Source organism: Pan troglodytes, chromosome 17 (assembly GCF_028858775.2).
Source record: "Pan troglodytes isolate AG18354 chromosome 17, NHGRI_mPanTro3-v2.0_pri, whole genome shotgun sequence".
In the NCBI taxonomy this organism is placed as follows: Eukaryota; Metazoa; Chordata; class Mammalia; order Primates; family Hominidae; genus Pan; species Pan troglodytes.
Window position 1 is genome coordinate 43088316 of NC_072415.2, and position 14346 is coordinate 43102661.

The 14346-nt window shown below is 36.2% G+C and overlaps 1 protein-coding gene across 9 annotated transcripts in view; it reads right to left on the bottom strand.

The window, feature by feature from the left end:
* Positions 1 to 14346, bottom strand: part of CCDC178 (coiled-coil domain containing 178) — a 503110-nt gene that overhangs the window by 381040 nt on the left and 107724 nt on the right. For all 9 annotated transcript variants that reach the window (XM_001160604.7, XM_024351001.3, XM_063795580.1 and 6 more), the window contains one exon: positions 8108 to 8250. In XM_001160604.7, coding sequence (XP_001160604.4) covers positions 8108 to 8250 — 143 coding nt within the window. The remainder of the gene's footprint in view (positions 1 to 8107; positions 8251 to 14346) is intronic.

Consider the following 14346-nt stretch of genomic DNA (forward strand, 5'->3'; position numbering starts at 1 on the left):
ACCAATTTAACCAAAAGGGCACAGACCCTCAAGGAATATGAAAATGATAAAACAGGCCAGCCCTGATTTCACCCGGTTTCTACCCTTCCTGAGCCCTTTAGCTACCATCCTACTTATCTTGATCTTCAGGCTCTGTCTCCTAAACTCTCTGGTCTCTTTTATGTATAAGCAAATCGAGGCCATACACGGATATAAAAAGGTAGGCTTATACCCAGGAGAGAACCAGATCTACCTAAGACTAGCTACGGAAAAAATTCACTCCTCTAACGGGCCCCATATTGTCAAAGGTGTTCGAACCAGAGTGACTCCATTTTGACTGGGGGCTAGGAAAATGAGGCTGGTCCTTGAAAGGCTGCATTCTCAGAAATTTAGGCATTCCTGGCCTCTAGATGTTTATGTTAAGGGAACAAACTAATAATGTTTACTAAACAGACCCAGATTTGGGAGTGTCCATATATCCCCATATCTGGCAAACAAAGGCATTCCTAATTTTGTGTTAAAGATAATAATACCGATTCTTGCAAAATATAGTAATTAAGAAAATTAATCCTTCATCACAAACCCTTGTAGCAGAGCACATCTCCCATATATACAAGCATTGTACCTAGAGTGGACACGTTCCTCCTCTTACTTTCAGAAACGTCCTAGTCTGTCTATGGAGTATCTGTCCTTTTGAGAGGTGACAGCATGCTGGCAGTCCTGGCAGCCCTCGCTTGCTCTCAGCGCCTCCTCGGCCTTGGCGCCCACTCTGGCAGAGCTTGAGGAGCCCTTCAGCCCGCCGCTGCACTGTGGGAGCCCCTTTTTGGGCTGGCCAAGGCCGGAGCCAGCTCCCTCAGCTTGTGGGGAGGTGTGGAGGGAGAGGCGCCGGCGGGAACCGGGGCTGCGCGCGGCGCTTGCGGGATAGCGCGAGTTCCGTGGGCGTGAGCTGGGAGGGCCCCACACTCGGAGCCGCCGGCTGCAAGCCCAGGGCAGTAAGGGGCTTAGCACCTGGGCGGGCAGCTGCTGCGCTCGATTTCTCCCTGGGCCTTAGCTGCCTCCCCGTGGGGCAGCGCTCCGGACCTGCAGCCTGCCATGCCGGAGCCCCCCGCACCCCTCCCCCCACACGCTGTGGGCTCCTGCACTGCCCTAGCCTCCCTGACGAGCGCCGCCCCCTGCTGGATGGCGCCCGGAGCGCAGGTGCAGGGTACTCCTGGCAGCTCCACCTGCCGCCCCAGTGGGAGATCCACTGGGTGAAGCCAGCTGGGCTCCTGAGTTTAGTGGGGACTTAGAGAACCTTTATGTCTAGCTAAGGGATTGTAAATACACCACTCAGCACCCTGTATCTAGCTCAAGGCTTGTAAACACACCAATCAGCACCCTGTGTCTAGCTCAGGGTTTGTGGATGCACCAATCAGCACTCTGTATCTAGCTAATCTGGTGGTGACTTGGAGAATCTTTATGTCTAGCTCAAGGTTTGTAAACGTACCAATCAGCACTCTGTGTCTAGCTCAGGGTTTGTAAATATACCAATCGACACTCTGTATCTAGCTAATCTAGTGGGGACATGGAGAACTTTTGTGTCTAGCTCAGGGATTGTAAACGCACCAATCAGCACCCTGCCAAAACGGACCAATCAGCTCTCTGTAAAACAGACCAATTGGCTCTCTGTAAAATGGACTAATCAGCAGGATGTGGATGGGGCCAGATAAGAGAATAAAATCAGGCTGCCCAAGCCAGCAGTGGCAACCTGCTCGGGTCCCCTTCCACACTGTGGAAGCTTTGTTCTTTCGCTCTTTGCAACTAATCTTGCTACTGCTCACTCTTTGGGTCCACACTGCCTTTATGAGCTGTAACACTCCCTGCGAAGGTCTGCAGCTTCACTCCTGAAGCCAACGAGACCACGAACCCACCGGGAGGAATGAACAACTCCAGACGTGTGGCCTTAAGAACTGTGACATTCACCGTGAAGGCCTGCGGCTTCACTCCTGAGCCAGCAAGACCACGAACCCACCAGAAGGAAGAAACTCCGAACACATCCGAACATCAGAAGGAACAAACTCTGGACACGCCGCCTTTAAGAACTGTAACACTCACCGCAAGTGTCCGCGGCTTCATTCTTGAAGCCAGTGAGACCAAGAACCCACCAATTCTGGACACATTTTCACCACTTTACCTCTCTTAATAAACTTGCTTTTGCCTTGCACTGTGGACTCACCCTGAATTCTTTCTTGCATGAGATCCAAGAACGCTCTCTTGGGGTCTGGACTGGGACCCCTTTCCCATAACAATATTAACACCCAACTTCAGATTCAGAAAGTTGTAGAAGACAGACTTTTACTCCTCAGCACCATTCAAGAATGAGGAGTGAATATACAGAAAAGGGGAGATTTGTTATCCAGTGTAATGCCTACATGACATAGCTGAATTTCTACCCTGCCTTAACTCTGCTTATCTTTAAGAAACAGAACACCTGTGATTAAAAAAAAGTTTCCTTTGTAACCAGACCAGCTGAGACAGGTTTAAGCCAAGATAGCCAACCAAAGGACTTCAAAAGGACCTCAGGCCTCATTATAATCTCATTTCCATGCTAAATGACAGTCCCAGCAGCACCGTGACCATTGCCAATCCCCATGAAACAACCGGAAGAAGGCATAGGAGGACAAAAATGAAGCAGCACTCTGGTTCTGGGAAGTTGACTACCTATTTCCGGAAAAGATAAGAATATTCCCTCCCCTTGCTTTTAATGTCCAACCTCCTCATTAAATAAATCCTATATTTTAACACCCTCACCCTTCACTAGTGGAGAAGTTGAGTTGTGAGCCATGTTACTACTTCTCAATTCCATGGTCTGCACTGCTTAACACTCACTTTTGGTTTTGTGTATTGGTATTGTGACTCCAAACAAGGAAAGATCCCATCTTCTGGGTGAGTGGCTTTGTCAGTAAAATGAATATCAGGGAGGAGAAGCTGAGATCATTGGAAGCCATGTCAGATGCTGCTAACAACAGAGTCCTTTGGTCAATTGCATTTCTCGTAGTTGGTGGTTGCCAAGGTGCAGTCATATGGTCTTCATGTTAAACTCAGGACAAAAGGAAATGATTTAAATAGATAATAAGCCAGAAGAAAGTCTTCAGAAGGCTTGAAAAGAGAAAATGTGAGAAAACGATCAAGAAGTATGGAGTACACAATAAGAAAATCTAATATATGTTTAATTTGAGCACAAGACATAGAAAATGGGACCAAGGAAATTGTTTGAAAAGATTATGACTCAGAATGCTCAAGATTAATGAAAAATCCAATACATAGAAACAAGACGACTAACAAATCCCACTGGAATAAATAAAAATTAACACCTAGAATATCTTGAAAAATAAAATTAATTAAAATTCATAACAAAGAGATGGTCTTAAAAACAGGCAAAACAGCCAAAGGAAAAAATATATAGATTAGATGCATAAAACTGAAAGTCAAATGGTCAGCTTCCTTCTTAATGGCAAAAATGAAAATTAATAGATTATGAAATGTTATAATTAATATATGAAGGTCAACTAAGAATCAACAATTCTACAAGAAAAGAAAATATCTTTCGAACAAAAATTCTGAAAGTTTTTCATCAGGAAAACTTTGCTAAAGGTTATGCTAAAGGATCTACTTCAGCCAGAAAGCACTCTCTCTTTTTTTAAATATATATATTTTTTATTATACTTTAAGTTCTAGGGTACATGTGCACAACGTGTAGGTTTCTTACATATGTATACATGTGCCATGTTGGTGTGCTGCACCCATTAGCTGGTCATTTACATTAGGTATATCTCCTAATGCTATCCCTCCCCGCTCCCTCCACCTCATGACAGGCCCCAGTGTGTGATGTTCCCCTTCCTGTGTCCAGGTGTTCTCGGTGTTCAATTCCCACCTATGAGTGAGAACATGCGGTGTTTGTTTCTTTCTCCTTGCGACAGTTTGCGGAGAATGATGGTTTCCAGCTTCATCCATGTCCCTACAAAGGACATGAACTCATCCTTTTTTATGGTTGCATAGTATTCCATGGTGTATATGTGCCACATTTTCTTAATCCAGTCTATCATTGATGGACATTTGGGTTGGTTCCAAGTCTTTCCTATTGTGAATCATGCCGCAATAAACATACGTGTGCATGTGTCTTTATAGCAGCATGATTTATAATCCTTTAGGTATATACCCAGTAATGGGATGGCTGGGTCAAATGGTATTTCTAGTTCTAGATCCTTGAGGAATTGCCACACTGTCTTCCACAATGGTTGAACTAGTTTACAGTCTCACCAACAGTGTAAAAGTGTTCCTATTTCTCCACATCCTGTCCAGCACCTGTTTCCTGACTTTTTAATGATTGCCATTCTAACTGGTGTGAGATGGTATCTAACTGTGGTTTTGATTTGCATTTCTCTGATGGCCAGTGATGATGAGCATTTTTTCATGTGTCTGTTGGCTGCATAAATGTCTTCTTTTGAGAAGTGTCTGTTCATATCCTTTGCCTACTTTTTGATGGGGTTTTTTTTTCTTATAAATTTGTTTGAGTTCTTTGTAGCAAGGCTGGTTCAACATACACAAATCAATAAACGTAATCCAGTATATAAACAGAACCAATGACAAAAAATCACATGATTATCTCAATAGATGCAGAAAAGGCCTTTGACAAAATTCAACAGCCCTTCATGCTAAAAACTCTCAATAAATTAGGTATTGATGGGACATATCTCAAAATAATAAGAGCTATTTATGACAAAACCACAGCCAATATCATACTCAATGGGCAAAAACTGGACTCATTGCCTTTGAAAACTGGCACAAGACAGGGATGCCCTCTCTCACCACTCCTGTTCAACATAGTGTTGGAAGTTCTGGCCAGGGCAATCAGGCAGGAGAAAGAAAGAAAGTGTATTCAATTAGGAAAAGAGGAAGTCAAATTGTCCCTGTTTGCAGACGACATGATTGTATATTTAGAAAACCCCATTGTCTCAGCCCAAAATCTCCTTAAGCTGATAAGCAACTTCAGCAAAGTCTCAGGATACAAAATCAATGTACAAAAATCACAAGCATTCTTATACACCAATAACAGACAAACAGAGAGCCAAATCATGAGTGAACTCCCATTCACAATTGCTTCAAAGAGAATAAAATACCTAGGAATCCAACTTACAAGGGATGTGAAGGACTCTTCAAGGAGAACTACAAACCACTGCTCAATGAAATAAAAGAGGACACAAACAAATGGAAGAACATTCCATGCTCATGGATAGGAAGAATCAATACTGTGAAAATGGCCATACTGCCCAAGGTAATTGATAGATTCAATGCCATCCCCATCAAGCTACCAATGACTTTCTTCACAGAATTGGAAAAAACTACTTTAAAGTTCATATGGAACCAAAAAAGAGCCTGCATTGCCAAGTCAATCCTAAGCCAAAAGAACAAAGCTGGAGGCATCACACTACCTGACTTCAAACTATACTACAAGGCTATAGTAACCAAAACAGCATGGTACTGGTACCAAAACAGAGATAGGGACCAATGGAATAGAACAGAGCCCTCAGAAATAATACCACACATCTACAACCACCTGACCTTTGACAAACCTGACAAAAACAAGAAATGGGGAAAGGATTCCCTATTTAGTAAATGGTGCTGGGAAAACTGGCTAGCCATATGTAGAAAGCTGAAACTGGATCCCTTCCTTACACCTTATACAAAAATTAATTCAAGATGGATTAATGACTTAAATGTTAGACCTAAAACCATAAAAACCCTAGAAGAAAACCTAGGCATTGCCATTCAGGACACAGGCATGGGCAAGGACTTCATGTCTATAACACCAAAAGCAGTGGCAACAAAAGCCAAAATTGACAAATGGGATGTAATTAAACTAAAGAGCTTCTGCACAGCAAAAGAAACTACCATCAGAGTGAACAGGCAACCTACAGAATGGGAGAAAATTTTTGCAATCTACTCATCTGACAAAGGGCTAATATCCAGAATCTACAAAGAAAGTAATCTTAGATGAAAAGCCTAACATTTATGAAGGAAAAAATAAAAATAGTTATTTTGTGGGTAAATTTTAAAAATAACCTTGACTACTTAAAACAATAATAACGTACTTATCTGTTATACAATGAAATATTCAGCAACAGTGACAAATATTTAATTCAGAAGAAATGTAATAACTAGAGTAAAATTTTTCTTAGTTCCTTTCATTGTCCAGCAGGATAACAGTATCAGATATTTTTAGAGTCTGACAACATTAAGTTTGCCTGTGGTGGTAATTAATAGGATTTCCTACTAAAAGAATAGAAACAAAATTATAATAATCAAATTCAAGAAATAATAAAATACCAATAATCAACATGAAAAAAGGCAATAAAAAAGAAAAAATACAACAAATGTGGCAAATAGAGTAAGTTATGTGGTAGTTTATATCCAAATATATTAGTGATTCATGAACGCACTTAATGGTCCACCCTTGAAAATATTTTCAAACTGAAAAAAAAATGTGTCTACATGGTGTTTACAACAGATATATCTAAAATATAAAAACTTTAAATTATTGAGATTACTTAAAATTATTAATCAAAAGAAAGCTAGTACAACTGTATTCATGCCTTAATTGAGTTTAAGCAAAAATGTTCCAAGAGTCAAAAAAGGTCAATTCATAATGATAAAGGAGGTTAATTGGTATCCCAGGAGGATATTAACAACTTCAAATTTGCATGCACCTGAGAATATAGCCTCAAAATATAGGAAGCAAAAACTGATAAAAATAATTATGTAGACAGATGTATCACCATAGTGGGCAATTATAGACCTCATTACTTGACAGAAAAATTTAAAAAAAATAAATAAATGGAGCAATGCTTCTCAAACATCACTTCGGGGTATTTTAAAAGTGCAGATTCTCATTTAATAGGTCTGTATTGAGTCTGATTTTCTGAATTTTGAATGAACACCTGGATAATGTTAATGTTGTGGTATAAAGATTAACCTCCATGCTTAGTAAACTTGATCTAATGAAAGAGTAACAACAGTACACTCAACAAGTAAAGAATGAATGTTATTCTCAATTACACAAGGAGTACATGCCAAAAAATGCACTCTTAATTAAGACTGAACAATTTTCATGGTTTGAAACTATATAAATTTTTCTCACGGAAATACAATTCAACTGGAAAGCAATAATAAAAATTAATTAGAACTCAACATAGAAATTTTAAAAATACATATTTCTTAATAACCCATGGGTCAAAGAAGAAATCATGATAAAAATTAGAAAATATATCCAATTGATCAAATATAACTAATCAGATTAGTTATAAAAGAGATTTCTTTATTAACTAAATAGATAACATTTAAGTACATGTTGAAATATACATTGGATGTGAGGAAATATAAACACCTTAAGAAATGAATGTTATCTAGGTTGTGAAATTTTGTATAAATTAATTTTGCTTATATGTATATGTAACTCTCATAGTGACTATAAATTCTTTTATACTAAATCATTGATCAATTTTTAATAAATAAAAATGCTATTACATCACACAGAATCATAAAGAAGTTATAGTCAACAAAAGGAACTGAAGGAATATCAGAAAATAAATACATCAGGAACAAATGTAGAAAAGAAAAAACTCTCAATAAATAATATGCCAAAATAATCTATATATTTAAATATTTTATTTCATTCGTAATCAAATAAATTCAAGTTGAAATATTGCATGCTAAGTTTACAACTCATTTATTGATATCTAATTAGTTTGTAATCATATCGCATGCTGGATTTTTTTAAAATAGTTACTTTTGCACACATAGTAGGGATATTTATTGTTATAACATGTCCTCAGGCAATTTTGCAATATATATGAAGAGCTTTAAGATGACACAGAAATATAGTACTTTAGAGATTTATGCACAAATAATTTTACATATATGAAATATATATCTTTTTATTTACATATAAACTTGGTGATAAGACAGGTATGAATAATTTAAAATTTTATTTTTCTCTTTATCTAAATTTTCTATATAGAAATATACATTACATTTTTACTTAACATTTAATTTCTAAATGCTATAATTAGTGTTTGCAAAAAATTCTTACTTGTAGGCCTCTATGGTTTTTTCATCCTGGTAAATATCCTTATCAATCTCTTCTTTAATTTGCTGAGCCTTCAATCTGGCATTTTCACAGGCTTCTAAAGCTTCTTCAAGTTCTTCATTAACTTTTCTGTGTAGGTCCATTACCTAGAAATGAAAATATTTTTGCTTATATTTGCACTTAATGGTTAATTAAAAATAATAACTTCAACTTAGTGTAGTATTGATTTAGATCAAAAGTTCTTTAGAAACATTTTCTTCCCACATTTAGCCTATTGTTTGGTAAGCGGAATTTCAGCCCTGACAGGCATTAATGCTGGGAATGTATAAATGTTACTGAACAAAATAATTTCAATATCCAAGTTAACATGTCCAAAATGAAATCATTATCTCTTCACTCATAAAAAATTTTTATTACTCAAATAATACTTTATTATTTAAAAAATCAGAAAACAAAGATGAAATATCGCAAACAAAGTGACCTGTACTCCTCTCCACTAAGAAAAACCATTATTCTTAGGTTGGTGCAAAAGTAATTGTGGTTTTTGCCATTAAAAGTATGCACCAACCTAATATCTTAGTGTAATACTTCAAAATATTCAGTTTTTACTCTTTTTACTAATGAACAAACATCATACTAATCTCCTCTTTTACTAATTAACAAACATCATACTAATGCTCATGTCTCCATCTCTTCCTTCTGTCTCTCTCTCTGTATATCGCTGTATCACATTACTTTTACTTAACATTCCCTTATATCACACATACTCATGATTTAACTCATTGTCAATTATATGAGCATTATGCACAGTTTGACATGCACAACGCATGTATGAGGGACATATAACATCAACAGTACTGTGATGAAGAACCGTGTAAGGAAATTGCACAATCTATAGTTATACTGCATGTTCTTGAATATTTTCTTCAAACGTACTGTTAAAACAGAATTTTCTGAGTCGTAAGGTATTAGCATATATTTTAAGAATTTTGATTAATATTGGTTGCCAAATTACTCTCCAGAATAAGTGGTAACACTTTGTATTCTCACCAGTGGAACAGAAGAAAGCCTGTGTTCCAAAACTCTTTCCAGCATTTTATACTACTTTTTCCTAATAATATTATTTAAATTGACAGGCCAAAAGGTTATTGTGTACATTTTACTAGAATTTGATGGCTGTTTCTATAACAATTTTGGAATGATTGACATTTTTACTACAATAAGTCTTCCTGTCTTAGGATATATTATGTGTCTACATTAATTGTCCCTTTATTTTCTTTAATAAGATTTCATAATTGTAGTCTTAAATGTCTATACCTTTATAAGTTTCTTCATCAATATTTAATGACTTGGTAGTAAAGGAATTTTCTGTTTATATTTTTAACTATTTATTGAAAGTATGGAAAAAAACTTTATTTGTGCTAGTAAAAGTATGCTGTATTGGATGGTTTAGTTCTGGGAACACAAACTTATTTTGAAAACAACAGTCTTCTATTTGGTGTTTTAATTATAATAATATTAAAATAATTTTATTTCACAATTTTTAAATGTATATCTTTTATTTCATTTTATTGTCCTATTACATAGCAAAATTCCCCAAAATGATGTTAAATTATAATAGGGATGTCAGGTTTACCTGATTTGTTCCTATTATTACAGTTTTAGCATTTTAATGATTAATATGGATGCTTGTGTGAAATAGTTCTTTATTTAAATTAAGGTGTTTTTCAAATTTTAATTATTATAATTGCCAGTTTTTGAATAATGAATACATTTTAAGCATCATTTGATAAAATTCTGTTTTTTAATCATGTTAATACAATAAATTATATACCTAGATTTTCTGCTGTTAAACCATTGGCACATTGCTATAATACATTTCTTTGGAGTGATATATTTTTCTTCTCTTACATTGAAGAATTCTTTGGCAAATAATTTAAGTAATTTTTCAAATATGTATTTATTGGTAACTTATATATGTAATATTATTTTTATAGAATTTCCATAAAGTTTTGGTATTGAAATATGTCACCTTCATTTAATTTAAAAATTTCCCTCCTCTTCTTTGGACTAAATATTTAAAACAATATTGAAATTATTCATCTTTTACAGGTTAGATCATACGCAACTGCAGTATCACCAGCTTTAGGGTTTATTATTAAGTGCAATAATTTGATATTTTATTTTTGAGTTTCCCTTTGATACTGGAATAATATCTACATACAAGATTTTTCTTGTGGTTAAGGTATTTTTGAGAGTATAATTATTTTTTCTAGTTTTATGGGGTGGTGATCTTACAATGCATCTTTTGAAATTTATCCTTCTAAATTTTCTTAAGTTTATTTGTTGAAGTACAACTTATATAGTATAGAATGAGACAAGTTAAAAGTGTACAATTCAGTGGCATTCGGTGCATTCACAATGTTGTGCCAACATCACCCTTTTCTAGTTCCAAAACATTTTCATCATCCCAAAGGGAAACCCTGAACTCATTAAATGGTTACTCCCTAGTCTCCCCTTCCTATTTTAAAAGATTCTCCTAGTGGGAAGACACAACGCAGTGAAACTGGGCTAGATGAAAGGCAGAATTCTGTTACTTACAGCTCCAAAGGAGAGATGGCTACCAGGTAGGGCTGTGTTAGGGGTTTCAGCTGGGGACAGGTTAGCAGCAAGCTGGAGCCATAGGGGACAGCTTATGGGTGGCAACCAGTGGGTGTGGGTAGCTAAATTTCAGGAGATCTCTGTGGAGTGGCTAATTTTAATCATTTCAGCAGACGCTGAAGTACAGGGGGTGTCCCTACTTGTCTAGGGCCTGTCTCTGTTGAGAATAGGATGGGTACATAGTGATGTGGAATGTGAGGGCCCAGGAAGGGGTTGGATATGTGGGTTTAATCAGCTGCTCAAGAAAGGGAGGGCCAGTCTTTAGCCACAGCCTCAAAACTGGGTAAGACAACACAACACACTGTGTACTGTAAGAGGTAAAATATGTGCCTTGGCTACTCCATCATGCCTGGAACTCTGGAGGGGCTGAGTGTCCTTGGAAGCCTTGTTTTATGGCCTTAGCATATCTAGAGACATGTGGGACCTTAATTTATATTTTGGCTATCTATGAGGCAAGGGATTCCCAGAGTTGTTTACTCTAAAGGGGGCAACTCTTTACTTCCACTCTGTATCTTGTTGGTTTTGGGTTTTTTTTCTTTTTCTCGTGTTTTGGGCTTCTAGTCACCATCTTTGTCTGCTAACTTATATTGCATACCTTCTCGGTGGTTACAGAAAAAGGGGATTGAGCAGCCCTCTGGCCTAACTTGAAGGCAGCCTTCTCTCTCATTCGAAGACATCAAGTCTACCTCCCAGGTATTGGGGTGTGCACTTAAAGAGGTATAGCAGACTCCCTTTGTGAAAACTCAATTAGCCCAAAGTATCAGTCCTTTGACATGTTGTAATGCAGCAGCATTTACTAAAGCCCAAGCACACTGGCTAGGGGTTTTGAATTTTGTAAGCAACTGGGTAACTTCAGCAGGCCTCTAGCCAGGGCCTTAAAACTGCGTCAAGATTGCATAATAAAAAAATAATAATTTTAAAGAGTTTTAAAACTTTATTACAAACAAAACATGACAAACAACACTCGATATTACATTTCCCCTAGCCCTAGGCAGTCATTAATCCTTCTGTGTCTATGGATTTACCTATACTGCATCTTTTATATAAATGAATTACGCAATATGTGACCTTTTGTGTCTACCTTCTTAGCATAATGCTTTGACGTTATATTCATGTTGTAGCATGTATCAGTACCTCATTTCTTCTTATGGCTTAATAATATTTCATTCCATTGATATATTGCATTTTGTTTATCTCAGTAAACAAACATTGGGCTGTTTCTTTTGGTTATTGTGAATAGTGCTACTAATGAATATTTATGTACAAGTTTTTGCTTTTCTTTTTTTTTTTTTAGTCTCAGCTTTTGTTTCTTTTAGATATATACCTGGGAGTACAATTGCTGAAGAATATGGTAATTCTGTGTTTAGCTATTTTAGAAATAACCAAAATGTTTTCCATAGCGGCTGCACTATTTTTGCATTCCCACCAGCAAATTACAATGGTTCCAGTGTCTCTAGGGCATCCTTGTTACTTTCCATTTTATTTTTAATCCTATCCTAATGGGTATGACTGGTATCTTATTGTGGTTTTGATTTGCATTTTTTAAAGACTAATGATGTTGAACATACATCTTTTCATGTGTTTGCTGCCCATTTGTATGTCTTTCTGAAGATATGTCTATCTGTTCATTACTATGAACAGATATATAACAGATATATGTATATCTGTTCATGGCAAGTTCTCTGTTTATTTTAAATTTAGTTGTTTGTCTTTCAGTTGTCAAATTAGAAGAGTTCTTCATATATTCTGGGAACTATATCCGTTTGAGATATATATAATTTGCAATGTTTTCTTTCATTCTATAGGTTGTCTTTTTACTTTCTTGATAGTGTCCTTTGATGCAAGAATGCTTTTAATTTTGACTACGTCCAATTTTTCTATCAGTGTCATATCTAAGAATCCATTTCCAACTCCAAGGTCATAAAGATTTATCCCTAGTTTTTTTTTTTTTTTTTTTTGAGACAGAGTCTTGCTCTGTTACCAGGCTGGAGTGCAGTGGTGCCATCTCAGCTCACTGCAACCTCCACCTCCCAGGTTCAAGCGATTCTCCTGCCTCCACCTTCTGGGTAGCTGGGACTACAGGCCCGTGCCACCACACCCAACTAATTTTTGTATTTTTAGTAGAAATGGGGTTTCAACATGTTGGCCAGGATGGTCTCGATCTCTTGACCTCGTGATCCGCCCACCTCAGCCTCCCAAAGTGCTGCGATTACAGGCGTGAACCACTGCACCTGGCTATCCATAGGTTTTCTTTTAAGAGTTGTATAGTTTAAGCTCTTATATTTATGTCTTTGATTCATTTTGAGTTAATGTTTATATGGTGTGAGGTAGGGGTCCACTTTTATTCTTTTGAATATATATGGATAGTCAATGTCCCAGCATCATTTGTTGAAGAGGCTACACTTTCTTTCAATAAATGATTGTTCTTGCACCTTGTTAAAAATCAATTAGCCGTAGATGTATATGTTTATTTCTGAAATTTCAGTTCTACTTTATTTATCTATTTCTTTATACTTAGGCAAATATATTTTGCTTACTACAGCTTTGTAGTAAGTTTTGAAATTGGAAAATGTGACTTCTCCATTGGGGTCTTCTTTAACAAGATTATTTTTGCTATCTGGGGTTCCTTGCAATTCCATGTAAATATTAGGGTAGGCTTTTCCATTTCTGCAAACGATCATTGAGCTTTTGTTCTGGATTGCATTGATTTCATAGATATTTTTAGGTGCTATTGACACTTTAACAATATTGAGTCTTCCAATTCATGAATACAGGATGTCTTTCAATTTATTCAATTCTTATTCAATTTATTTCAGCAAAATATTATAGTTTTTGCTATATAAATCTTTCATCTTCTTAAAATTATTAGTATTTTATTATTTTTGATGACCCGTATATGGAATTGTTTTCTTAATTTTTTTTGGATTGTTCACCACTAATGTATAAAAATACAACTGAGCTTTGTGTGTTGAGCTGAATTCTGCAAGTTTGCTAAATGTGATTTTTAGCACTAAGAGACTGTTTTGTGAATTCTTTGGTATTTTCTATATGTTAGATCATGTCCTCTGATAATAAAGAAAATTTGACTTTTTAATTTCTAATTTGTGTGCCTTTTATTTCTTTTACTTGCCTAACCACTCTGGCTTGCACTTTCTGTACAATGTCAAATAGAAGTAGTAAAACTGGGTGTCCTTCTCTTATTTATGATCCTAGAGGAAAAGGTTTAAGTCTTTCACCATTATTTTCAGTATTACCTGTGGGTTTTACAAAAATGTCCTTATTCATAGTGAGCAAGTTTTCTTCTTTTTCTAGTTTGTTGAGGGTTTTTATCATGTAAGAATTTTGGACTTTGTCCATTGTTTGTTCTTCAACTGAGACAATCGTGTGTGTGTGTGTGTTTGCTTTATTTTATTCATGTGGTACATTAAACTGATTTATTTTCATATATTGTATCACATATGTATTCCTGGGATAAATGCCATTTGTTCATGATGTATAATCTTTTTAATATGCTGCTAGATTTGGGTTGCTAGGATTTTGTTGAGGATTTTTGCGTCTATATTCATAAGGTATACTGGTCT